This window comes from Mizuhopecten yessoensis, unplaced genomic scaffold (genome assembly GCF_002113885.1).
Source record: "Mizuhopecten yessoensis strain PY_sf001 unplaced genomic scaffold, ASM211388v2 scaffold9501, whole genome shotgun sequence".
Taxonomy (NCBI): Eukaryota; Metazoa; Mollusca; class Bivalvia; order Pectinida; family Pectinidae; genus Mizuhopecten; species Mizuhopecten yessoensis.
In genome coordinates this window covers 464,780-492,206 of record NW_018408079.1, presented here as the reverse complement: position 1 = coordinate 492,206, position 27,427 = coordinate 464,780, and the positions used below count along the sequence as shown (strand labels likewise).

Sequence of the window (27,427 nt, the reverse complement as noted above, 5' to 3'; positions counted from 1 at the left end):
TGTTAACTGGTTTCATTTTTTGGAAGTTTTAAAAATAATCATCTATTCAGATCATATGAAACGCTCTTCTGTACAGAGATCTAGATTCCTAGAAACTGTTAGCTGGTATTGTTGTCATGCAGAGTTACCTCCCTTGCCCGACATTTGTACTTCAGTTTAATAATGAAGGACTGCATCAAATGAAATGAATATATATATATTTCACAATTTTTTCAAAAGCTAATAACAAAAACAGCAACATTATGGCATATATGGTAATCTATACACATTTGGTTTATTCTCCAAGCCTTCCGAATTGTCTTTTCTTTCAGATATATAAACTCAGGTAGATTTTTTTAAATATTGGAAACATATGCTTAAAGTAAGCATTTAAAGAATATTTCACGTATGTCAGATTTTATTATCAAATGAAAAAGACATAAGATTATTCAATAATTATATTGTAACAAACAACCTGTTGATTAAAGAAAACTATGCTTTGAGTTTACATGAGAATTTTTATCTTGAAATTGTAAATATACCATAAAATGCCATTTATCTTTGTTTATGTTAAAATGTGATATGTTGTTTTATACCATTATAACAAAGGTTAGAGTCCTTAAAAGAAATATTTATTGTTACATTTGTACCTTTAAAACTTGTTGATTTAAAGCAGTTTTAAGCTTTTAAATGATTGAAATGTATGAAAATATGGTACCTCTTTTTTGGTCTGCAGACATCTTTGGAGGAGGAGTTGACTGTCAAATCAAGCAAGAAAAATGCATCTTCATCAGATCCAAACTCGGCAATAAAGCCTCTCACATGGTTTGGAGTTCCATTTTTCAGAGATGCTAATGGAAGGGTGAGTAGATACAGTTCAGGGAATGCATATATTTTATTTTCCTATCACACGATACATCCAGATGTTATACTTAACATGCTGTTTAACATGATTAGTAATTTATGTATGAGTAATTTACATGCTGATCCAATAAGCTTAAAGAAATCAACATTATGATAATATTTTCAGAAGTGTATTTCAGTTGATGTAAAGTAAACCTGATTACTGACACATGCTTTAGGTAACACAGGTGGCTAGGGGATCGAGCATGCTACAAAGTTTGCTTAACATAGAATTGCACTTTCTGTGTCCTTATATGAAGCCTCTCTCTTTATATGGAATCTGATATCTCCTTATATGGAATCTGATATATCCTTATATGGAAACTCATTCATTATTTTTATTCATATGCAAATCATTTTGCCGCAACATCTAACGGTATCATTTATTTGTGTATGTTTATTTCTTTGAATAGCATGCACCACAGAATGAAGATGTGAGATTAAAACAGACACTTGGAGAAGTCAGACAGGACCACTTAACTCCAGTTTTATGTAAGTGGTTTCCTCTGAATCTGTCCATCATTTGTTCCTGTTATAATTAAGTAATGCTTTCTTTTTAACTGATCCACCCTTTGTTCTCAATTTCATATCCATTGTTTGCTCACCTGCCCGAAGGGCAAGTGAGCTTATGCCATGGCGCAGTGTCCGTCGTCCATCGTCCGTCGTCAGTCCGTCCGTCAACTTTTCCTTTAAAATGCTACTTGTCCTGAATGGCCAAGTAGATTTGGACTAAATTTGGTCTGGTCATCCTTAGGCCAAGGGGACTCAATTTTGTATAAACGGTGGGTATGGCCCCCCTTGGGGGCAGAGAGGTGGGGCCCAATAGGGGAAATAGAGGTAAAACCTTTAAAATCCATCTTCTACCATATGGATTAAGGGATTTCATCCTAATTTGGTCTGGAGCATCCTTGGGCCAAGGGGACTAAATTTTGTATAAACGGTGGGTTTGGACCCCCTGGGGGCAGATAGTTGCGGGGCCCAGTAGGGAAATTAGAGGTTTAAATCTTTCTTCTTCTGTACCATTGGAGGGATTTAATGTAATAAGAATAATTTCCCATGGTTGCTTTATTATCCAGGTAAGCGATACAGGCCCAGAGGGGTCTTTTGTTGTTATTTTAGTTTGCCCATATTATTCCCCTTTTCCATGTTAGCTGTTTTCCTTTGAATCCTTTCACTTGTTCATTATTCTGTGTTTTACTCTAAATCTTTCCATTCATTATTCTGTGTTTTACTCTTAATCTGTCCTTTCATTATTCTGTGTTTTACTCAAATCTGTCCATTCATTATAAGTTCGATCTTGTGTCCTTTAATTGGAGTCTTATTATATACAATATAAGGCAGGTTTGCATGTGGCAGATAGAGGGTCTACCTGAAATCTTGACCACTGTTAGTGGCACAAACACACGTGTGTGCATAGAGTAACCATACATTTGTACATAGGTATTTTTTAGTTTGCTTCTCCCTGGCATACAAATTAAATTCACAGGGACATTGGGGGTCTAAACTAAGGCGTATAAATGAACTTCACCTTTGATTGATTATCAGTGGTTGTAGAAAGGCTATATATATATCCAATTATTTAGTTATTGGAGGATCAAGATACCACCACCACCACCCTCCCTGGTTCTTAACTTACAAGACAAGGAGAGTCTGAGATCCAATCTTAAGATATATCATGGCCACATGGCTATTGTCATTTTCTTACAAATCCACCAACCCAATAGCCTAAATGTTTATCAGTTGAACAGGTATACAGTCAGACCATTTACCAGTTTTCCCTTGGTTGACACTTTAATTGGTTGACCAAATAGACTTATTCTTTCACTATTGGGCAAATGGCAGTAAACTTGTACCATGTGATAGCATCAACATAGATCATTATTGTTGCCAGTCTGCTGCTGTCAACTCCAGAATCTAGGGTTAGTTGGACTGTATACAACAAATGTACATGGGCCAGGGTAAGATGATACGTTGAACTCCAGTCTTAAGTGATTTGACATTTAAGCAACCAGGCTAAAGTTTCCTTGAGCTTTGGGTCAAACATAGGTGTCCTGAAGTCCATGTTCGCTACGAGTTGTTGGCTCTATGTATGGTCTAAGATATCTTTTCATTTTACTCCTCTGAATTTCACCTTCCTAAAATATTCCATAATTAACTTTGACAGATCTGATCTACATAATTCACGGTTTGAAACAGTAGACTTTTTGTGGAAGTGTATATTTAATAACTTTAAAATAAATGTCATAACTTAATATACAAATGTGTAATGGTTTTGTTTGACAGGGTACCAGGTTCAGAGAGATATGCTGACAGAGGCAGTACAGAGGGAGGCTCAAGAGAGACTCATCAGACCATTAATGAACAAGTGAATATATTCAAAGTTTATATATTCATCTATGTATTATAAACTTGTTGGCATACATAGATTTGATGTACCTGACCTATGGGTAGAGTACTATTGTCATATGTACTTTTATACATATACAATCAAGTGTCTCATGATTGATAAGAATAATATCTCAATATGTGATTTCAGAGCTCTATGATGTCACAATCAAGGAGAGTGCTGAACACAGACATTTCAGGATTTTTATTGGTTATTTAGTGATTTTTTTTTGCTCAGTTTTACAGGCTGTTTCTAAAAAGTGCCTTATTTTCCCCAAAAGGACAAAAAAATGAGAAATATATTCCCAATTTCAATAAAAGTAATGCTATATTTTCCCAATTCATAAAGGAACAGGCTGTCGTAAAATTTAGATAACAAAAACACTGTTATTATAATTATATACATCATTTTTGCATTCTATATCATCATTGGTTAAAATCTAAGAAAGTGTTATTTTTTACTTGTAAAATAATTTGTATCTCTAATGGCATTAAAAGAAATCAGCATTTTCAAGTCTAGTTTTGCAGAATACCTGAAGTAAGTACCAAGTCTGTGGTATTATTAACCCATAACATGTCCTGTATGTAGAGAAAGTTGAGCTACACACTTTTTCATTACATAAATGATATTATGTCATATTTGATTAACTTTTATCTGGAGATTTTTATTGCTTCCAGGAAGGAAATAGAAGCAGAAAAACACTTGTTAGCAGATAAAAATAAAAAATCTAAGGTGAAAAAGGAGATTGAAGCTACCCTGGAAGATATTGACACAAAGATAGAAGCCATAAGGTAATTAAAGAGTTATCTCCCTTACAAATATACAGAACTAGTTTTCAATATTCTTCATTTAAAATCGATACATTGTAGGAATTTTGTGATATGCACATGTCATTTTGATAGTTTGAAAATAAGGCTGTAGGATTTCTTGTTGTATCGATGGATACAGATTTTCGATTTCATTCAAATGTATCAAAGTTTGACAGACGGAGAGGGCATGTCCTTACTGTTTAGTGTGTTCAGGGTGTGAATATTTATGTTTCTTTGCAGGCACACCTTGGCATTTTATTTTTCATAACATTAATCAAACAAAACATTTCTGTCATAATTGTGGCTAAAAAAAAATTAAATCAATAGTTCAATTTTTATATTTTTCTCTAAAACAATCACGGTTGCATTAAAGATTTTGGTATAGAAATAAACTGTTATGTTCATTTTATTGGTGTCTTAGGTTGTAATAGTTTTCTTCAATATAAAGATAATATTATCTTGGTGACAGTACTCTATGTACACGTATTACTGTTGTAAACCAGTATGATGGGAGACCACATGCATTTCAGCAAATTTTCTGCTGTAAAACCAGTTTGGCATGATAATGTACCGTGCATGTATGTATTATTGTTGAGTTTCCACTGTAAAATTAGTTTTTACTGTTGTATGATATTTCAGGCACTATAGCCTTGAGGAACTCCTCGACCAACTTGATCCAGATGATATTGATTGGATGAAGATATCAAANGAGTGTTGGGAAATTATTGTAATCTTTAAAACTTTGGTTAACAAATAACCATCACACAAATAATATTTTGAGCTGGTTTTTATCAAAGAACAGTGCAAACTAGTATTAGTACCGTACAGTTTTGGTTCTAGCAATCAGCCACTCTGTGATTATCCCACATGTTCCCTCTTTGGACTACCAAGTAAAATTAACAAAACCGGTTTACTGGTTTTCTTAACTTTTCTTTGTCTACTTATAATCATTCTTTTGTTCAAGGTCACAAGGGTGAACAACCAAAACATATGACCTTGACTTGGTCTCAAGGTCACAGTTAGGAGTCAAATACTTTCTAATGACCACTTCTAAAGATCCAGGGGATCTAATCTTGTAGCTTGTTAATGTGAAAGTGTTTTTAAAAAATTCTACCTTCGAAGTCATGATCCTATGGTCAAATGTGTTAAAAGTCAAATCACGTCTTTTAACAAACTGAGATAATGATCTTGTTGGTATGAAGCTTACCTTTTCAAGGTCAATAGGATAGAATGTGTCTGCAAAATTATCATAAAGGAATTTATCAATGCCATCAAATAAATTCTATTTTTTCAATGGAATAGCCAAGATTTCTTTATGTAGTGTTTTGCGTTGTCAATCACTTTACACAAGAACTGGTAAAGCAATACAGACAATCTTTCAAATTAGTGCAAAAATGCTATAATATTAGAATTGCTAAAATAAGTTTTTTTATTATATATTACAATACAAAAATATTCAAGACATCTGTGAAATTAAAAACAAATTATATAATACTTACTGTTACATGCATGTTTCTAGATAGTAACATTTCATCTTTCTGTTCCTGCCACTAGAACATTCAATTTTTGATATTCTTAGAAAAATCATACATTTTAAAATGATATATTTCACAAAAAAAACATATTGTTAAATTGTATGTTTGCCTCAAATTTCGAATAAAGTGTCCAAATAAAATATCAAAGGAATTGGATGATAAGGATATAACCCTCGTCCAGAAATGAAGTTGGTATTTTGCAAACGCAGTAGCAGTTCCTGTTTACAGATGATTTGGTAATAACTTTTAGGTCTAAGTACAGGTGAGATTCACATACTTTTGACCAACACAATGCATGAAAATGAAGAAAATAATTGTAATAAAAAAGATTAAGATTTATTTTATTAGATTTCTTAAATGCATACTTGCCACTTCTCCCTATTTTGGAGGGAAACTCCTGATTTTGGACACGAAAATTGAGCATTTTCAACCGGTGAGTTTGCTTAACTATCCTTTTTATGCCCCTGCCATAAAATGGGGNGGAAAAAGGGGGGGGGGGGGGGGGGGATGTAAGTGGAAGAAGGAAAAAAGGAAGAAATGAAAAACAATGAATTCTGTGCATGTTAAAGTATCTGTTGTATTTTCAGTTTCTTGGAAAGCATGGTCCTGAAGACTGCAAGAAGTTCTGGGTAAATGTTCTACAGCCAAGAATCAATAAAGATAAGTGGGTCCCCGAGGAAAGAGACCTTCTCCAGGAACTAGTCATCAAACATGAGATGAAAAACTGGGACGTGATAGCAACAGAGCTGGGGGTAAGCTTCAATGGGCAAACCGTGAAGGGTTCATTCAAGTCTAAACTTCTTTATAGAATCTTTTACACAAAATATAGATGTTGTCAAGCAGAATTGTGTGTGTGCATATTTGCAGATAATTACTGGATGGTTTTTTTTCATAATTATAATGTGTCATGTGGAATTTCAATTATAAAGCTGGAAATAACAGATAATATTATAGTAAACAAGTTTCATGAGATGTAATTTTCTATCAGAAGCATTATATCAAGACATCAGACTGACATATTACATTGTATATAAGAACAAGAGATTTGATAAAAATATCTTAAAATACTTTAAAACTTTTTTAAAAAATCGTTTATCCTCAAAATATAAAATAGCATGTACCTTATTATTTCAGACAAGCCGATCAGCTTACCAGTGCCTGCAGTATTACCAACAGAATCTGAATGTGAACTTCAGCTCACGGTCAGTGTCTTAGGTTTAATATAATCAGCATCATGACTGATAGGGCTCAAAACTGCTTTGGTGGTATTTGCAATGTAAATAAAACCATTATACTGAAAATATTTATTTAATTAAAGGAAGTTTAGAATGTATTTATGAATTGATATTGATCATTCATTGACAAGAACTAGATTCAGTGGATGATTCTATTATGATATCACGGAAATGTATTGCATTACAGGTGTTTATAGTTAGCTATTTGTGGTTACAGAGAGTGGACGGAGGAGGAAGATGAATTACTGAAGGAAGTAGTAGATAACTGTAGACTATCTCACAGAATTTCATGGAACCAGGGTAAGTTTTAAAGTTCATGAAATCTTGGGAGTTTCAGTAACTTTTTGAAAAAGGTAATTTCCTTATGAATGGGTACATCATCCAACTGCTGCAGGGTGTTGTATAGCTATAACAGCTATAATATATACGGTATATATATATTACATATAACTGTTATACTGTGTATATATATATATTATATAGCTGTTATACTGTATATATTTATATCATATATAGCTGGTATTCTGAGTATATATTTATATTACATATAGCTGGTATACTGAGTATATATATATTATATATAGCTGGTATACTGTGTATATATATTATATATAGCTGGTATACAGAGTATATATGTATTATATATAGCTGGTATACTGCATATAGATATTATATAGCTGGTATACTGTATATATATATATATATTATATGTTCTGTTTCACTGTGTCTTGATAAAGGAGCGGATCGCTCCGAAAATTTGACAACCTTAACTTGTCCACACTGTTGGAATTTCTTCTTTGCCCCATATAATATTTTAAGTAATTCATATCCTACGGACATACATCCATTAGGATCCAGTGTTATATGGGATTTTACCGTCTATATTACTTCTTTGACCCATATATTATATAGCTAGTATACTGTGTATATATAGCATACATAGCTGGTATACTGTGTATATATATTATATATAGCTGGTATACTGTGTATATATATATATACTGTGTATATATATTATACATAGCTGGTATACTGTGTATATATATATATACCGTATATATATATTATACATAGCTGGTATACTGTGTATATATATTATATATAGCTGGTATACTGTGTATATATATATATATACCGTATATATATATTATACATAGCTGGTATACTGTTAGACTAGTGGTTAAAACTCAATGTTTTCTTCTTTTCTGGAGGTTTCTGCATCATCTACACCGAAATTGAATGATGAAATAATTTTCTATCAATATACTGGTATACTGGAGCTTGAGTTTTGTAGTGTGGTTTTAGTCGAGTGGGAAGGTACAAGCACTAACACTTGGCTGAATGTTGTATTATAATATACTGTTCACTTTTTCTGGGGTAGTTGAATATTACTTTTGCACTGTCTGACTGTGTAAGTGTACAAAAACTGGGTTGAATGTTGTAGTGTGCTACTTCATTGAGGGGAGGAACTGGAAGCAGTGCCAACGTCGGTGGTTGCAGATTGACCCATCCACCAAGAGGGGGCGTTGGTCCGCAGAGGAGGACTGTGTGAGTAAACGTCAAACAATGTTATTACATAAGAAATAAAATCAATGATGTCAGATTCTGCTGGTGACCCAGATACAAAGTCAAAATAATGTAAACTGGTAATTAGATGTAGGCTTTAGCCCGGTGGTCTGTTGAAGTTTAAATGCATAGCCAACTGTGTGGAAAGGTCACTACGTACATGTAATAATAAGATTTAAGGTATAACTGTCTCCACACATAGACTGAATGTTCCCTTTGTGTACTTATGTTGTCAGTTGCTACTCAGTGCTGTTCATCTGCATGGGAATGCCAACTGGAAGCTGATCCAGGAGATGGTTCCCGGACGGAGTGCTTACCAGTGTCGGGACCGGTACACCAACTGCCTAAATCCCACCCTTAAACCACCTGCTGTCTGGACCTACGAAGAGGACAAAAAACTGCTTAAGTTTGCCAGCAAATATGCTCTCGAAGGCAAGTCATGCAGCATGGTACAATATGTAGATGCAACTAGGATTGTAGAGGTCTCAACCGTAGACATATATAAAAACGTTAGAGGTAAAGAGTAGTTTGGAGTCTCACATGGAGGAAGATATTGCAATATTTGATGTAGAGATTGGGGTAATATTTTTGCATGGATGAAGATGTTACAATATTTGCAGTAGATCTTGTGGTTAGGTATAACATGGAGGAAGAACTAACTTATATTTTATCGTCTTTTGGAAATTAAACATGCCAAGATATCATCAGTAAATTTTTGTTTATTTTCATTTTTTCAAATTTTAAAAGTCATTTGTGCAAAATGTTGTGGTTGTTTATTTTCAGATAGTTCATGTATAAGTTGGACAAAAGTTGCTGCAGAGATGGAAGGACGGACAGACCACATGGTCCTATCCCGTTACAAGCGACTCAAGTCATGGAAGGTCCGATCTGATTGGCTCAAAACACAAAATGTAAGTTGCATGTTAATAATATCAAGCAGACATTAGTTAAGGAAACAGTCGTAAGAAAATAATTCTTCAATTTAACGTGTATTTGTAGTCCTTTTTTTTTTAGCAGTGAAATGGTACTCATTATGAAATATCTGCTAATTTTGCCAACGTGAGAAATATATGTTAGTGTGCATCTTGGAAAAAAGTGTTGGAATTTCATCTGTATTCCCTATAAGTGCTGAAATGTGTATACAGGACACAATTAATATGTATTTTTTCTCTGATTGGCTGTTTAAAAGTTTCGTTTTGTTAAAAATGTATCATTAAGTTAGAAGATGATCATTTAATGCTGTAAAATCAGTTATGTGTCACAGACAAGTTTTTTTTTTATATAAATACAAGAGATAAAAGGTTTTTGTGAAACAATTCTGGGCCCTGCTGATATTTTTTATTACATGTACCAATCTTTCTTCACAGGATGATACAAAGTCTTATCTTGGTGCCCTGTTTAGCAAAGAAGGAGGTCGAGGAGACTCTCGGGTAATGTTGCTACCAGCACCAGTCAGTGATGTAGTGTGTGTGATAAATATCAGGAGGTGTGACATTTCTGTGATATATCATGGGTGTGAGATTTCTGTGACAGATCAGTAATGTGACATTTCTGTGACAAATCAAGGGTGTAACATTTATGTGACAAATCAGTAATGTGACATTTCTGCGATATATCGTGGGTGTGACANATTTCTGTGACAAATCAGTTATGTGACATTTCTGTGACAAATCAGTTATGTGACATTTCTGCGATATATTGTAGGTGTGATATTTCCGTGACAAATCAGTTATGTGACATTTTTGCGATATATCGTGTTTGTGACATTTCTGTGACACATCAGGGATGTGACATTTCTGCAATACATCTTGGGTGTGACATTTCTGTGACACATCAGTTATGTGACATTTCTGTGATAAATCAAGGGTGTGAAATTTATGTGACAAATCAGTCATGTGACTTTTCTGTGATATATCGTGGGTGTGACATTTATGTGACAAATCAGTTATGTGACATCTCTGTGACAAATCAGTTATGTGACATTTTTGCGATATATCGTGGGTGTGATATTTCCATGACAAATCAGTTATGTGACACTTCTGTGATATATTGTAGGTGTGATATTTCCGTGACAAATCAGTTATGTGACGTTTCTGTGATATATCGTGGGTGGGACATTTCTGTGACAAATCAGTAGTGTGACATTTCTGCGATATATCGTGGGTGTGATATTTCCATGACAAATCAGTTATGTGACATTTCTGTGACATATCAGTTATGTGACCTTTCTGTGATATATCGTGGGTGTGACATGTTTGTGACACATCAGTAATGTGACATTTCTGTGATATATATCGTGGGTGTGACATTTTTGTGACAAATCAGTAATGTGACATTTCTGTGATATATATCGTGGGTGTGACATTTTTGTGACAAATCAGTAATGTGACCTTGCTGTGATATATCGTGGGTGTGACTTTTCTGTGACAAATCAGTAATGTGACCTTTCTCTGATATATCGTGGGTGTGACATTTTTGTGACAAATCAGTAATGTGACATTTTTGCGATATATCGTGGGTGTGACATTTTTGTGACAAATCAGTAATGTGACATTTTTGCGATATATGACATTTCTGCAATACATCTTGGGAGTGACATTTCTGTGACAGATCGGGAATGTGACATTTCTGTGATATATATCGTGGGTGTGACATTTATGTGACAGATCGGGGATGTAACTTTTCTGCGATATAACAGGGGTGTTACATTTCTGTGACATATCGTTGGTGTGACATTTTTTGTAATTGATCATGTTTAAGAATCCCTGCGCCATTGCCAAAATGTGCAACCATGAATATAAAACTTTTTTACCGGCATGATATTAACATGAATGAATAATTACTAAAAAATACTCAATAACTTATATGTAATTTTTCTGGAGATACAATAACGATGGGAAAAAAAGAAAATAAATATGATAGTGTTCTGAGAATAAAAAAAAAAAAACGAGGCTTGGATTTGAACCCTGGACATATCCAAAACGAACTTAAGGGGAAATAACTGTTTGTATACAAAAAGTTCATCTTCAGTTGCATTCTCTACTGTTTGGCCTACAATGGGATAAGGATTTAGATTTAAATATTTTGACAAGTTCAGTTTTTGTTTATCAGTACATTTGCTTGAAATTTCAGTTCACAACATCAGTGTTTACGAGAACTGCATAGCTGTAATTCATAGATCAGTTTGGTCATTGATTGGGAAGGGTCTTTGTCATTTTGCAGGTTTGAATCAAAGCTTTTCGAGATGTTTTTTTTATCAGGAAAAATAACTTGATTAAAAACTGTTCTTATATTATTTTTTGAGCTATGGTTAATCAGATTTTTATAAAATGTGTTTCATCGAAAAAACAAAAGTGGAAGAGCATGACACCTAATGCTTTAAAGGAATATGAAAAATGTGAGATTTGTGACAACATTTCATGTATAAACCTTTTCCCTGGTTTACAATTGAATATGTACATCACAATGTTACTGTTGTATTCCAATTATTCCTTTATACATCCTAATGTGTTTCTTCATGTAGGAGGAGGTAGTCACATGTGTTTTCTCCATTATAGGCGCCAATCACTGACTTTGATGTTTCCCGTCTAGGAGCATTTGCATCAAGTGTACAGCGAAACGATTATCTCAAACAGATACGGGACCAACAGGCAGGTAGGTAGGATTCAATTGTTTTAATTTAACGAAATTATAGGATTATTGTTAGTGTTTTTAACAAAATGCTAGATGTAATGGCATACAATATAAAAACGTTAATATGGTGTCCTATATATCAATGAAATAACTCCGGGAAATTCTAATGTATTTACGTATGGTCCAAAAACCGGTCGAACAGTTAAAAGCTATATATAACATTTAACAAGGGACAAGGAAGTAATTGCAGCAGTGTAGACAATATATATGAGGTCATCAAATTTTCCATGCGATCTGCTCCTTTAATTTTATGGGACAAATAAACAGGAAAGCATGAAAATGTTACATTATATTAATTTTAGAAAAATGATATAAACTGTTATTTAAATTCATAATTCCCTTGGCAATCCTAAGCTTAATGTGTTGATTGAAGAACTGATCACTCTAAACATTTGCCATCGTATTATACGTATACCGGGAAATTTTTGCTGCAGTTTAATTTTCGCCTTTTTCACCCGCCATAAAGAGGGCTGTATCAATACAGCGACCATTAGTAAACAACGTAATATGCATAATAATTAAATGATAAGGCACAACACTAACTCTGGGCAAATATGGATTATTCTGGTAAAGGGCGAACATTTCCAGGTATACAGTATCTGCACTGTTAAAGTTTCTTGTTTGTTTGTCCATTATACACAATTTAGATCATTCATATCTTGCATACATTCATAAGTCATCTGATTTATATGATGATGGTAACAAAGTAAAAATCATATTGGTCATTCATTGAAACACCACACATCACAATATATGACCCTCCATACACTCTATATTTACCAGCTTATAGAAAATGTTTCAAAGTAAACATGTGATTCTGATTTCTCCCATTTTTAGATCACCTGGCCCGAAGGGTTCTTTAGAATGACTTTGAGTCAAGACACTGATATTTTGCCAGTAGCTTTATTTTAGTCCACTTTTTAGGTTACAGTTGTGAGGTTTATACAAGGAGAGATGCAGGCCCATTGGGCCTCTTGTTTGCTATTTTGATGTTTAACTGCAATGCCTTCTCCCCCAGGTGACATTGTGGTACCCCGTCCGCCCCTGAGCTACAGGTACACGACCCGTAACATGCAACAGCTGTGGCAGCGTAAGATGCAGCTGAAGAGACTGGTGGTCGACCATTTAGAGAAAACGATGAGTAAGAGCACCACCTCACAGGACAAAATGCTCATACCCTCCAGAACCGCCAAAGAGTTTGTACCCTTTGGTAAATTGGTAGGTTGTTTCTGAAGTTATTTTTATGCCCCCGCCATAAAATCGGTTGGGGGGGGTGGGGGGGCATATAGTGTTGCCCATGTCCGCCCCGTTCTGTCGCGTTGCGTTCCGATTCAATGTAAACACTTAGCAACTATTTATAGAACATCAAACACTGAATTTATTCCACATGGCGACGGGGGCTTACAGACATTTTCTAGTTTGTAAGCAAACAGCTGAGGCATGTTTTTAAGTATTATGTTCTTAAATCTTAATCACTAAATATTAGATAAGATTTCATTTTTTGAGATGGATAAACATGTTCTTACTATAGCTAGAAGAAGAAAATAATCTGTGCTCATTTTTTTATTATTCTAAAGAACAAAAAACAGCAGTTAGAAATGGATGGCCTGTTCAGGGATAAAGACCCTTCCTCTGTAACGGTTTCTGAGATGCTCGCCATAACAAAAAAGTTCAAGGAAAGTGGAAGTGCAGCTTACAAAAAACGTGTACGTCGATTTGACAAGGATCGTCTCATTGAAAACAAAATGGCTGACATTGTCCAGATGAGAAACTACATGTCTTTCATGGTTACTCGTACCGGTGCAGGTCGTCCCAAAAAGTCTTATATATGTAAGTAAACTAAAAAGCTTCCAAAAAGTGAACTATACGTATATGCTCTTAGTGAATTAATTATATGTTCCCAGTATAAGTTATTTATATACTCAAGTGAATGAACTAGCAGTATATGCTTATACTTCTAATAATTTAACTATATGCTTTCAAAAGGGGAAATATACACTTACAGTAAATGAACTTTATATATTATACACTTACAGTAAATGAACTTTATATATTATACACTTATAGTAAATGAACTATGGTTGTATATATTATACACTTATAGTAAATGAACTATGGTTGTATATGAATATGAATTGTATAATGAACTTTATATATTAAACACTTACAGTAAATGAACTTTATATATTATACACTTACAGTAAATGAACTTTGTATATTATACACTTACAGTAAATGAACTTTATATATTATACAGTTACAGTTAATGAACTATATATTATACACTTACAGTAAATGAACTTTATATATTATACACTTACAGTAAATGAACTTTATATATTATACACTTACAGTAAATGAACTATGGTTGTATATATTACACACTTACAATAAATTAACTTTATATATTATACACTTAAAAGTAAATGAACTATGGTTGTATATATTACACACTTACAGAAAATGAACTTTATATATTATACACTTACAGTATTTTACAATTACAGTAAATTAATTTTACATTATACTCTTTTTACAGTAAATGAACTACTGTAATCTCAGATATTTTTTCGATGGTTTGACATTAATATATGCTTCAAATTTGCAAAAGAAAAATTCAACAAGTATATAAATGAATGACTGTCACTTAACTGTCAAATTATCTTTGACATTGTGCAAGATTTTTTAATTTGTGTTTATGTGTATACAACCAGAGACCTATCAAAACATGAGTATAGATCATTAGATGTCTCCTGTACAGCAAAAGCTTTGCCAGGTCATAGCCTTAGACAGTTATCTAGAAGGTTGTTGTGTAATATAAAAAGGCTGGGTTTTATCTGTAAAAATTGGTCTAGTCTGTCAGTCACCAGCAAAGATTCCATTTGAAGAATATTATTACAAAATCCATGTGGCAATCTAAATGTCTACAGGAAAAAATCAAACTTTACTCTTTAAAAGATTTAATCAGTTGTCAGCAGAGTGAATTGTTTATGTCTTTGCTATCAGTCCACCCCTATGGAAAACCTCCAAGAAAAGAAACTCCCGAGAATGTCGCACAGCTCACCTCTGTATCTACAACTCTGATGTTGTCGGTAAGTAACACAACAGATGGTATAATAGTATACCATACATTGTACATAAGCTGCATCAGATATTGAAGTTAGAAATAGAGCAGTTTATTGCATGCATGGAAATGTATCCACAAGTGTGCTTTAAGTATACATTGGCTCAATAAACACATTTTATCTGCCACATTAAATGAAGACCCATATGTGTTGTGTCTTGAATAAGTTTCAGACCTACAATAAGTTCATATGCCGATATAAAATATCTGTAATAAAATATATAAATGTTCAGTTTGCTACCTGAGATCCAGAGTCACTGAATTACAATGGTGGAAACTACATCATAAGTTGTGCTTCAATATTTGTAACTCTGAGCTAAACAAGTTTTATAGAAAATTGTATTACTCTTGTGTCTGATTCAATGTTCTTCTGTATTGTATGAAATGAGGCTTTTGTAGTTAGATTACAATGGTATGTAATGAACCCATGAACAAGCCTTGTGTATATCCTGTATCTTGATCAAGTTGTGACATTACTTCTGCCTGTGAAAATACCTGAATCCTATAAAGACGTTTTGAACAGTTAGGTTATGGAAGATAAATCCTTCAAGACCAGTTAGGATAAATTCAAGGAGATAATATTGAGTATCCTTTTGTTTCCTGTTGCCCAGGCCCTTGAAGTCAATGGTCACAAGGCTTTGCAAAATGCCCAGAGAAAACCAGAAAACCAGATGTCTCAATCAGAGAAGGATAACTTCATAATGTTGAAGAAACTTTTCCCACCAATGCCAGCATCCATGAGAGCACAGCTTGCATCAAATTGCCTTCAAGGTCAAAAGGTCATCTCTTCAGGTAATGCTATTCAAGGGCCACGGCCTGCTCCAGAAGCTGTTACGAAGGCAGTGGATTCACTACAGGGGCTTACAGTGTCTGTAACCAAGGGAGTTCCTCAACTCTCAAGTGGGGATAGAGGTTCTGGATCAAAAGGTGGGAAAACTGTGACTATTGTCAAACCAACCGCTCCACAAGGATCTGTACCTCAGACCAGTATCCAGAAATCCAGTGCTGCTGTCAGTGGAAACACTTCAACTTCAAGTCCTCAAATCACAGATTTAAGAACAGCAGCACACTCTGGTTCACAAGGACTCTATAAACAAACAGTGGTAAGCCGGAAACATAGTTCAGCAGGTTCTGTTTTAGTGGGTCCTGGGCAACCAGTTGTTAAAACAGTTTCCAGGATTGAACCAAAGTCAACGCAGTCACGCACTGGCAGTGTACCTGTTAGCACAACCTCGGCTAGTGCCAGTATCATTATTAGCCAAGGAGCTACTGCACAGCCCGCCAGGGTTGTTGTTGTACAGAAACACGGAACACCTACCCCGAGTAACATCCCGTTGCTCCCCCCAGGAGTGAAGAACCTAGAGGGATTCGCTGGACTTCTCGTTCAGCGCCAGCTCCTCATAGCCAGTGCAGGGTCCATGTATAATGATAAGTACTATCAAAATCTGACTAGGAAGAGATCCTCACCGATTCCTTCACAATACAAGGAAGTGAAAGAAGATGAAAGTCTGATAAAGAATGTGCTGGACTCATTCAAGAATAGCTCCAGTGCTGCTGTGGTGCGTGGAGCAAAGCATATATACAAGAACTCTTTCACAAAGGATAGCAGTGAAACTACCTCGCTGAAAGACCCACTGAGTGACATCAGAAGTACGTCTGATTTCCAGCTGCTCCAGAAGCGGTTTGAAGGTCTGTTTACATGGCCAGCTTTGTTATCTACTGTACAGGTTGGTGACATCACAAGTCAGCAAGGTTTCAGTAGTCAAATATCAGGTAAAAAAGTGAGGATAAACCAGCGGAAGAAAGTCCTGGCAAGTAGGCCAGCACAGCCAGAACCAGACATTGATATGGGGGACCTTCTGGCTGCGGGAGAAAATGCTTTCGCGGCCAAGGTGAAAAGTGCACTGGTAAAGACGAAAAGGAAAAGGTAAGAAGGCAGAAGCAGATACTGTGAAATGAACAATATATTTCATAAATATCATATTTCTTCATAAACTTAATTATCAGGTAACAAACTTCATATAAAGCATCATAGCCTGTGAAGAGGCAAAGCCTCTCTAAACAAAAGTGCAATAAAATAAAAGTTCAGGAAACCTTATCAACTGTTTCCTGGACATATATTCATGAAACTGTGCTCATGCTCAAGAATGGATTCTATATGCTCAAACATACATTCTTCTAACTTTCTTAGATCACGTGACACAGCCAAATGTCAAGTGAAAACTTAACAGTCTCTCTAACATTCTTCCAAATCATTCACAAAATGTAAGATTTTATTGATTTATCAACGGAATAAGAAATCAGGCTTGAGCATAGAATCTTAAGTTGAGCGTGAGAACGTTTGCATAGGTGTATAGTTGTATGCCTAGTTTTAAAAAGGGCTTTGATCACTCTGTCCTTTATCCTGTTTTCATTGGTGACATTATTAAAACTTAAACCTTATTTATGTTAAAACCAAGGTCAACGCAAGGTGTCAAAACAATAAACTGCATATGTGACTTTTACCTTCTGAATTACGGAATAATTTTATGCAGTTTTGATAAGTTTATCATGGAAAGATGATATGTCATGTATCACTTTCGGGTATGTTGTAACCCAAAGGTTTGTCAGCTGTGGTTATGACTTTGTTATTCTTCTTACCTCGAATAGGTGTGTCCATACTTTTTCCTTGATTTTTCAAGATTTCCTTGTCTCACGTGAAGCCAAGTGTTGACAAGGGGAGGGGGGGTATATATGCAACGTCAAAAATGCAATGATGTCAGTCCACAATGCATGAATGTCACATCAACGATGCATTGAGCCTGTAAAGTGTATGTTACTGGGTCAATAGTATATGAGAAAAAGAAGTATTTACCCCCTCAGTGATTATTTTGCTCAGTTTTACTCCCAAATACAGGCTGTTTCCCCTAGCTAAAAAGTGCATTATTTCCCCCAAAACAACAAAAAGATATAATTTTCGGGGTTTGATGGAACAGAATAAACCGACAATTGTTTTCCCTTCAGTGTCATACCTTCTGATAGAGGGCATTGAAGTCGGGTATCGCACGTGCTGGGTGTGCAGTATGTGACTGTCGGGTCATTCAGCGATAGTCGCACCGACAGTACACATGGGGTTTGTTTTTTATTAAGAAATGTACACCTTCTTTATAAGAATTTTTCGAATCTCGTAAAGAATTGATGGAATGGTTTTAAGTGAATTCATGATGTAGGTACGGAAATGTGAGAAATTTGAGCGAGTTTGATGTGTATATACTGTCAGCGATTATGCGCTCCATACATAAATAATTGAATTATTATTTTGGTGTTGTTTATGTCAGAGGTTGTGGTATTGGAGGGAAGGGAATATATTCCCAATTTCAATCCATTTCAATCCAATTCATAAAGGAACACTTCCCCTTGAGGTAAGATAGGGGAATCTCATTCCTCAGGGAAAGATTCTTAAGCTGCTAAACACTCTGCAAGCCTTGTGTATAGTTACTTTGGAATCTTCCCCCGAGAGTTGAGATTCCCCAATCTTACCCCCAAGGATGTGGAAGATTGTTCTAGTCCCAGATAGTCTTACACTTGATGATTGGTAATTGTCTACAGGATATATGGATTTATCAGTCCCAAAGCTGGTCTTTTTTATTTCCAGTTGCCCTATGTATCGAAAGTAAGAAAAACTGCATTAATCCTGATGTTTGATTAATAATATGTTACAGGTACCCTTGTGCTAACGGTAAATTCTTCTATCGCCATCAGTTAATGGACAGGGAACACAGACAGCAAATCACACGCAAGAGGATGGTAGCCAAGCGCCTCAACAAGGAGCTGCGTGAGCAGGGTATATATACGTAGCTACTAGATATACTGTCGTTATCACTGGAAATATTGTAATTATAATTTCCTCTGTAACTGGGCGAAAAATCAGCCATCACTGGCCACAAATAGTAGCATCAAACTAACATCACACAAATTTAAGGCTAACTTGTGTCACACCAACAGTACGTAGCCAAGGAAAGTACTTAATGTAACACCAAACTTACATTTTATATTGGGGGGGTGTTCATTATCGCACAAAACCTTCATATCAGAGCTTTTTAGGGCCATTTTGGAGTTAAAGTTTTTCCTGATTCCCAACTGAAAAAAGCGCAATAACAAAAAGAAAATAACAAAAAAAATATTTTAAACTCTGTTTAAGTTTCCCTGTTTTGAAATGTTTTTCTTGTACTCAGATGGATTGCAATACTTTACATCTCAAATACAAATATTTCAAAACTAGGGACGTCTTAGTCTTTTAGCTGATACTTTGTAAAACGAAAAAAGAAATACCCTGGTAAGGAAAATTCCTTATTTCAATTTGTTTAATGCAAAACAAGTTTCCAAATTCAAAAGCCACAGGCCCTGTTACCAAAATAGTGATAGAGTGCAGCGAACTTTGGAAGAAACGTTAACCACTGTAAGGATTCAGATCTCACATTAGTCTTGTGATAGAAGTTGTCTTCACTGTTAAAGATATTATGCAAGATAGGGTGGGGACCAAATCAAATGGACTTTCTGCCTAATGTTTCTTGAATGTTTGACACGGCTGTTATACAATCTAAGTGCATACTTTAATCGTTGATAGTCCTCTAGATATTTGCCAATGTCACCTGGTCCAAACGGTTTGTCCACTTATTTTGTAAAGAGGTGTATGTCATCTGTAAAGTTCAAACTATTTCTAGCCGTGGTGACTTAAAATAAATTAATTAGCAAAATCAGCCCTATGGAACTCTTGTTTACTAATAATTTTGATAGATATGTATTTCAAAATGCATCTTGGTTCCAGGGATAGATCTAGAGCCAACGCTGTTTGTCTTATTTAGGTTCGGTTGGTCCCTTTTATCCCTTGTCTGGTTTGATACCACCCTGTATGCAGTGCGATTGAAGAATAGGGGAAACTAAGTATAGAACTGGATCTTGATGCATGGTTTATTTTTTACTCGTAGGTATTTCTGTGAATGATTTGAATACAAAGTCAAAGCCACTGAAGAAAAGATTGCATCCAACACGCCAAAGTTCCAGACTCGCTCAAAAAGTGAATGTTGTTATGCCGGAACCTCTACCGGCATCAATGCCTGAACCACAAGTCCACATTGAGAAATTGGACATGAGTGTAGAAGTGAAACTTGAGAATTTCTACCAGAGGGAAGATGACCAGGTGGGTCCAGGTCAAGGGTTGATGAGAGACAAGATTCAAAATCGGCGTGTGACTGGAACTGTTCAGAGCCAAGGTCAGCTTCCCAATCTGGGGGGATTTAGTCCATACATCTTAGGACAAGATAATGTCATACAGGACGAAAGTCTTAACAATTCTGAAAATAGCAGTGGAATGCAGGACCAAAGTGATAATAGTGCTGTTGTGGGAAAAGAGAAACTAGAGCCAATTGTGAAGGGTAAACCTTGTGTTGATGTGAATGGTTCTGAATTAACCTCAGTGGTTGATAGACCCCTGACACAAGAGGGTGTGACACCACTAGATATGGACAATAGCTTCCAAGGGATCAACTACAACAACGAAACATCCAGGAAATCCTCTGAACAAAACTCTCCAGGACCCAGTGTTCCCAAGAAAATGAGAACTGAAAAGACAGGAAATTCTAACGGAAACAGTGTAGATATGGGCACAGTTGATGAAAGGACGACAGATTCTGTGACACCAGTTCAGTCAAATTCCACAACCGTTCTACAGGAGGCAGGAATACAGACACCCTTGACAGCAGGACCTGTTAAGTCAACTCCTGTGAGCATTCCCTGGGGAACAGGACTGCAGTCATCCACAACAACAGGACCTTTTACTGTATTCCCCGGAATGGGCACTCCGTCTCCCCAGAAATCAAATCCTGTACACTTCAAGTCGAGCCCTGTTGCAATCGGTGGTCTTTCACCCATGACAACAGTGTCGGCCTCCAATGTGGCAATGCCATTTACACATCCCGAGTTTGCAGGTCATGTGTTGTTTGCTATTCCTGTCGACCAGCTTGCCCAAAGTTCTACTCCGGTGGCCCCTGGAGCTCCCAACCAAGAAGGTCAGTACAGTAAAGGTTTACACATCATGCGCGTGTAACAGAGGTCATTTTAATTGTTGTTTTAATGCCTATGGTAGGGATCTAACTCAGAACCTCTTGTTTACTAGTCAGGTGCACTACCCGATGAGTTACAGAGAAATTCTTCGTTGCTGAGTCAGTAGGAAGTGACATAGAGGTCCCCCAATGAGTCCTGGTTGGTTATCATGTTTATCTAACTCGAGTTGGTTAATTTCAAATTGTATAAAGGCACAAGGCTTACCAAGTGTCTTTTACAATTTGAAAATTAACTAACGAGAGTTAGATAAAAATGATAACCTACCATCACAAGTTGGGGGTCCTTATTCTCCCATAACGTTAATATTTTATCTGGAAAGCCATATGTTTCCCTTGAAAATACACTTTGTCAGATTCTGATGGAGGAAACAATTTCCGTGAATCATGAAGTAACAATGGAAGATGACGTCGCAAAGCATTGTGACATAACGTCATAAGTAAAAAATTGACCAATGAAATCATGTCCAGGGTGTTACCCACTTGTGGGTAACCAAAAATGTTTACCATCTCCTAGCAGGTTTATCCAATGAATCGGGAGTGAGGAAACCTATAGGGTTGTGGGAGAAATGTATTTTAACAGCTGATCAACATATATGTTAAATATGTTGCATCTATTATACTTTGAAATTAATGTAAGCCTTAAGTGTGAAGATTTGAATTCTGAAACATGGTTAATTCTAATTTCATAATTAAAGCCACAAAGACATAATTCTCCTTTATAAAAATCTTAACATTTATTTATATTGAAATAATTTGTATATAATTATTGGAATTTCAATTTGGGAAATTAACAAGATCCAGATTTATATCCCTTATTCATAGATGCATCTGAATAAATATACATCTGTTCTGATTTGTATGTGTTTTTATATGAACTACTATATTTATAACTGTCACTGCAGGAATAATTTCTTTCATGTGCTGTTAAGACTTTAGTAGAGTAATTTAATTTTCAAATTATATAGGGGGCTATATACATTTTGGGTATAATTATTATTAAATATTGAACTTTACATTTGATTTCATTAAGAAATAATAAATTAAGTACCAGACTGATTGTGTAATGACCGAAAAACCAGTTACTTTTTTTTTTTAATTAATTGTTTTCTTTAATTGTTCAAAAGTAGTGTACATGGATATCCTTATTGTTCTCATTTCAGGTGTGTTTCCAGTCACCCTACTCATCAATGCCAATAACCTACCATTCTCATCTCCAGTAAGGACCGGTGAAAATGCAGAAAGTCCTTCATCAACCAATCAAAATCAAGCCAATCAGACGACAGCAGAAAGTATAACATCCAATCAGACAGCAGCAAGTGCTTCATCCAGTCAGACAGCAGAAAGTGTCATTACAAAACAGACAATAGAAAGTGCAGCAGACAATCAGACAGTTGAAAATGTAGCAGGCAAACCAGACAGTTGAAAGTGAAACATATAATCAGATTATATCAAAGTTTTTTTTTAGCAACCAGCCAGACAGCTGATCATGAAACTATAACATACAGTCAAACTAGACTAGCATGCTGAGTCAGCATGAAAAAGTCTGTTAGGGACTATATGTTTGAAAGAAGTCCATACTATAAGATATTCACAGTTAATGCTAGACAAGGGTGAGCAGACATAAATCATATTTTGCATGTAGTTGATATATGTTTCCTAACATTTTGCCACATTTCCCCCCCAAAATCATGTTAATTGTTGTTTTATGATCGTGGTGTCAATACTTTTGAAATAAGTGAACAATTCAATATGTTGAAAGATTTGCAAAATACAGTATTATTTATGCACATTGGTCTGTGTCTTTGATCATAATCTTTAATTGTCATATGTTTATAGCTGATCGTCATTCTGATTTAGATGTTTTTTCTTCAGAAATACCCACAAAAAGTTGAATTTCTGAAAAAATACTGCAGAGTCAATCAACTTCTATAATTCTTTATATGCCAACAACTGTATTTTCTGCAAATGTTTGTGGAATTAAAACTAAACTCATTCTATTGAACAAAGTAAGTGATTTGTTTTTTGTATTCAATACCAAGTATGTGTAATAGGACGAAGAATAGTGATAAAGAAAGTGCCGTCGCTGGGGCTCGAACCTGCGACCATTGGCTCCCAAGCCCGATGCTCTACCGCTAAGCTAAAGGGAAATTCCCTACAGCTGACCCTAATTAATCCACATCTTTTACACTATTCTCCCCTTTTTTCAAACACCAACCCAGGTTCTTTGACTCCCCGCCAAGGGTTCTCCTACCTTAAATGGGGAGGGTCAACAGCACTAATTTGTAATAGGACGAGGAATAGTGATAAAAATAGTGCCGTCGCTGGGGCTCGAACCCGCGACCATTGGCTCTTCAGCCCAATGCTCTACCGCTGAGCTAAAGGGAAATTCCCTACAGCTGACGCTTGTAAGGCAACCTATTTAATCCACATCTTTTACATATGTGTATAATTGTATATACAATTTGTACGAACTCAATATATCACAATTAACAATTTAAAACAACACTTTTCTTCTTTTTATTTGATACCTTTATTATACATGTACAATGTACGTACACTGCCTATGGTAGGATTCAAACTCAGGACTACAGTTGGTTATGAAAGTGCTCTCCCTCCAGCCAAGTCAGTAACAAGTGACTAGATAGTTCACCACTGTGCCACATGCTAAAGAGTGATCAGTGTCCTATTTTGTTTGAAAAAGTTTAATAAAGAGAGAAAAGTGGTCAGAAAAGTTCAAGGTCTCAATATAGCAGGAGGAGATACCAATGATCGTGGACAATCCAATATAGCATTTGGAGAATTGCTTCAATGCAATCCTGGATGATGGCAAGAATATTAATTAGATGCAGACCCAGGTTAAGGAGGGTTTAAGGAAGATAGACTCCCTTGCCTGACCTGACCTCTCATACTGTCAGCAGTCACCATGACTACACCTGAAGGTATTGAGGGGCAGATCAGCAAATGCCTTGGAAGATAAAAGCATGTTTCACTAGTATCGCTTTGAACCGGGTGTAATGTAAGTTTACAAGGTTTTGTGGGCACTAGCTGACACACTGAAAGTTTGAAGACATAAGAAGCGGAGATATATGAAAGAATGACCCTAAATCAAATTTTGCAGATCTGAAAAGAGAAGCAGTTCACCAGGGACTGATACTTGATGTAGCTTAAAGTTTGGAGAAGTGTGTGGACTTAAGATAAAAACTGGTCTCCCAGAGATCATACAAACCAATCTATGCCCGAATATTCTCTCGGGTTATAGAATGAGGAAGGCAAGAATAGCCTACAGTTCCCTGGGAGGAGCTATGTGAGGAGGCTGATGAACCAAAGAAAGGAAGGTATGCCAGCATCACTGATAAAGTGAGGCAAAGGGAGTGTGAGGTTTTTCGCCTGTTCAGATGGGGTGAAGTGGTTTCCTTGCAAAATCCATGTGGATGATGTTTGAAGCAATTTGCAAAAAGGAAAAAGACCAAAAGGAGTTGTACAACCACTAGCAACAACAGCAGAAATGTCGTTTTGCTGGATTTGGTGGAGAAAGGAGAAGAGCTGGTCCGGTGGACAGTGATTTGGTCAATCACTGACGATTTGCCACTTTTAGGGCGTTCCATGATCAAATTTCAACGCAAGTATTTTAATGTTAGCATATACCTAAGACTCTTGGAATGATAGTGCTGTCTTTGTTATAAAGATAAACTTTAAATCCTGTACTTTGAAGGCAGACGGTAAGCTGTTTGATTGGTTACAGGTATAGCAAGGGTACAGCGAAGGCCGCAGATAGTACACCTGCCATACATTGAATGAGCAGTGGTCTGTATGGTTGTACATGAAGGCCATAACGCCATAAATTACAGTTGGACAATGGTGGTTATGGAGCTTGTCAGAGCTATCATGGCATTGAACGTTAACCTTCCTATGAGGTTTGACGTTAATCTATTGAAAACCTTTTGGAAATTGAATAAAAGGCCATAACTCTGTAAATTGCAGTCCTATATTACGGTTATCAAACTTGTCCGAGCTAATATGGTAATGAACCTTCTATTGAAGTTTGAAGTTAATCCGTAATCAATAACTCGAGATATCGAGCGGTCACTGTTTCGGAAAGTGGTAAAGGGCCTCAACTCCGTAAGTTACCGTCGGATATTCAGGGTTATCGAACTTGTCTGAGCTGTTATGGTAATAAAACTTCTTGTGAAGTTTGAATTTAATCTGTTAAAAGTTAATAAGAAGATATCGAGCGGACACCAAGAGCACCCGGTGTCCAGCCACCCGCCCTCCAACGTGATAACATAATACGTCCCGTCCCGTCTTTTGGCAGACGTATACAAACCTGACCAATCGCTAGGCTTATACCTGGCTTTTCAAAGTCTACAAAGGAGCTATTTTCAACGTAAAAGCATGTCGATTTCACCTACGCGCGCCGTCGCGCGATTAATCTGATCAGTCAGACTTACCTTCTTGTATATCATCCACAAAGTTTCACGGAAAGAGCCTTCGATTTTGTCGTGATAAATTAAAAGGGTGTAGAAAAGATGTACATATCGAGAATGGGACCCTTAGATTTCGAGAATGAACCTACAAAGATCACGGGACGGACGTCACACAACTCGTGATCGGCTAATATATATTACACAGGTACGAAAATTACAGATAGGAAATACACATGAGCTAGACAAAACAAAAACTAAAATCTGTTAAGACATCCTGCGTGCTACCAATCGGGCCAACAACAGTTAACAAGACTTGTTTTATGATTGTTGTAAAATAAAGTAAAGCTTAAATACCAACGAAATATTATTAAAGAATAAGAGACTGTTAAAGAAAATAATCATTTCAACCAAGCAAATAGAGCAATCTGTATCAACTCGATTTAAGAACAAGGACAAACTCGCAAAACCGCTAAAAAGGGATTGGGAATGTGTTCTCACCATAGCAGTTGCTTTTTTTTTTTCATTTAATATTTTTTTTATTGTGAATGAAACATCTTGAATCTGATCAGTTTACTCAAACAAGCTCTATAGTACATATCTCAGGCAGAAATTGTCATATCTTTCCGCCAATTATTGAATAAGCAGCCAACTGCAATCCAGTTCCGATATGAGTTTTAACACTATATATAATCACTTATGCCACTGTTTGCCTTTTATTTTGGGAGATAATTTGATTCGTATACATCTTTCTAGGAGCGAGATATGTTTCTAACCAAAGTTTTACAAAGTCCCTATTTATCTTGTAAAACGTTTTTTTTTTACATCTAGGACATTTTATTCACCGCAATCAGGAAAAACTTGATGCAGCTTAACTCAAGCACATCTGAGTAAACTCAACCTCACTTGAATACTACAGCACATATGATAGCCAACAAAGGCGGGATGAAAATATTTTTGAACGTATTGTGTCGCTGTGTATATACTGTATTATCGTTTCTTTTAGTCTTGTATGTTTTGGTGGTAATAGGTACTGTGTCACGGCTTGTATACCTGGGTCATTGCTTCTCTTAACCTTCTGTACTTAGTTGGTAGTATGTCTTAGTCAAGACTTGTATACCTGGGTCATTGCTTCTCTTAACCTTCAATACTTAATTGGTAGTATGTCTCAGATAGATTCAGATTGTTTTATTCCTTGTGTAACACACATCGGCGAGTAGACATACAAATAGTACAGTATATTACAAATTTACAATGATACATGTATACAATAATATTCATTAATCGTGCAGTACTTCAAAATGACATATAATACGAGACAGCATTTTACACTGCAATACACCAACATCGTAAGGTTCCGATACAGTGCAAGCATAACAATAGTATAACTTTCAATGACGTACGTTACAGGTAATGATAACTGGATTAATATAGTTACATACATTGTATCGCACATATGTCACGAATAAATACTCTCTAGTAGAACAGTAAAAAAAAACAATAAAATACACTGCCATAGTGTAATAAATACGATGTTACACCTGACGTTAGTGACAGTGATATTACGATATAGAAAATACTCGTCGATGTTTCGAAGTTGTTAATTATGATTAATTTACCATATAATTTATATCACATAGGAAAGGAAATGAACGGGCACAATCACCTTTTTTTT

The 27,427-nt window shown here is 35.7% G+C and overlaps 1 protein-coding gene across 1 annotated transcript in view; it reads left to right on the top strand.

Moving 5' to 3' along the window:
• LOC110458203 overlaps positions 1 to 23,379 on the top strand; it is a 28,465-nt gene extending 5,086 nt beyond the window's left edge. Inside the window, exons 4-23 of the mRNA XM_021509806.1 lie at positions 716 to 841; positions 1,296 to 1,374; positions 3,166 to 3,247; positions 3,946 to 4,059; positions 4,717 to 4,804; positions 6,182 to 6,364; positions 6,747 to 6,814; positions 7,065 to 7,147; positions 8,292 to 8,395; positions 8,650 to 8,845; positions 9,197 to 9,324; positions 9,781 to 9,843; positions 11,971 to 12,067; positions 13,125 to 13,324; positions 13,684 to 13,936; positions 15,113 to 15,198; positions 15,842 to 17,157; positions 18,932 to 19,053; positions 20,198 to 21,277; positions 22,492 to 23,379. Of these exons, the coding sequence (XP_021365481.1) occupies positions 716 to 841; positions 1,296 to 1,374; positions 3,166 to 3,247; positions 3,946 to 4,059; positions 4,717 to 4,804; positions 6,182 to 6,364; positions 6,747 to 6,814; positions 7,065 to 7,147; positions 8,292 to 8,395; positions 8,650 to 8,845; positions 9,197 to 9,324; positions 9,781 to 9,843; positions 11,971 to 12,067; positions 13,125 to 13,324; positions 13,684 to 13,936; positions 15,113 to 15,198; positions 15,842 to 17,157; positions 18,932 to 19,053; positions 20,198 to 21,277; positions 22,492 to 22,754 (4,731 nt within the window). The 3' untranslated portion in view covers positions 22,755 to 23,379. The remainder of the gene's footprint in view (positions 1 to 715; positions 842 to 1,295; positions 1,375 to 3,165; positions 3,248 to 3,945; positions 4,060 to 4,716; positions 4,805 to 6,181; positions 6,365 to 6,746; positions 6,815 to 7,064; positions 7,148 to 8,291; positions 8,396 to 8,649; positions 8,846 to 9,196; positions 9,325 to 9,780; positions 9,844 to 11,970; positions 12,068 to 13,124; positions 13,325 to 13,683; positions 13,937 to 15,112; positions 15,199 to 15,841; positions 17,158 to 18,931; positions 19,054 to 20,197; positions 21,278 to 22,491) is intronic.
• Positions 23,380 to 27,427: the final 4,048 nt, after the last annotated feature.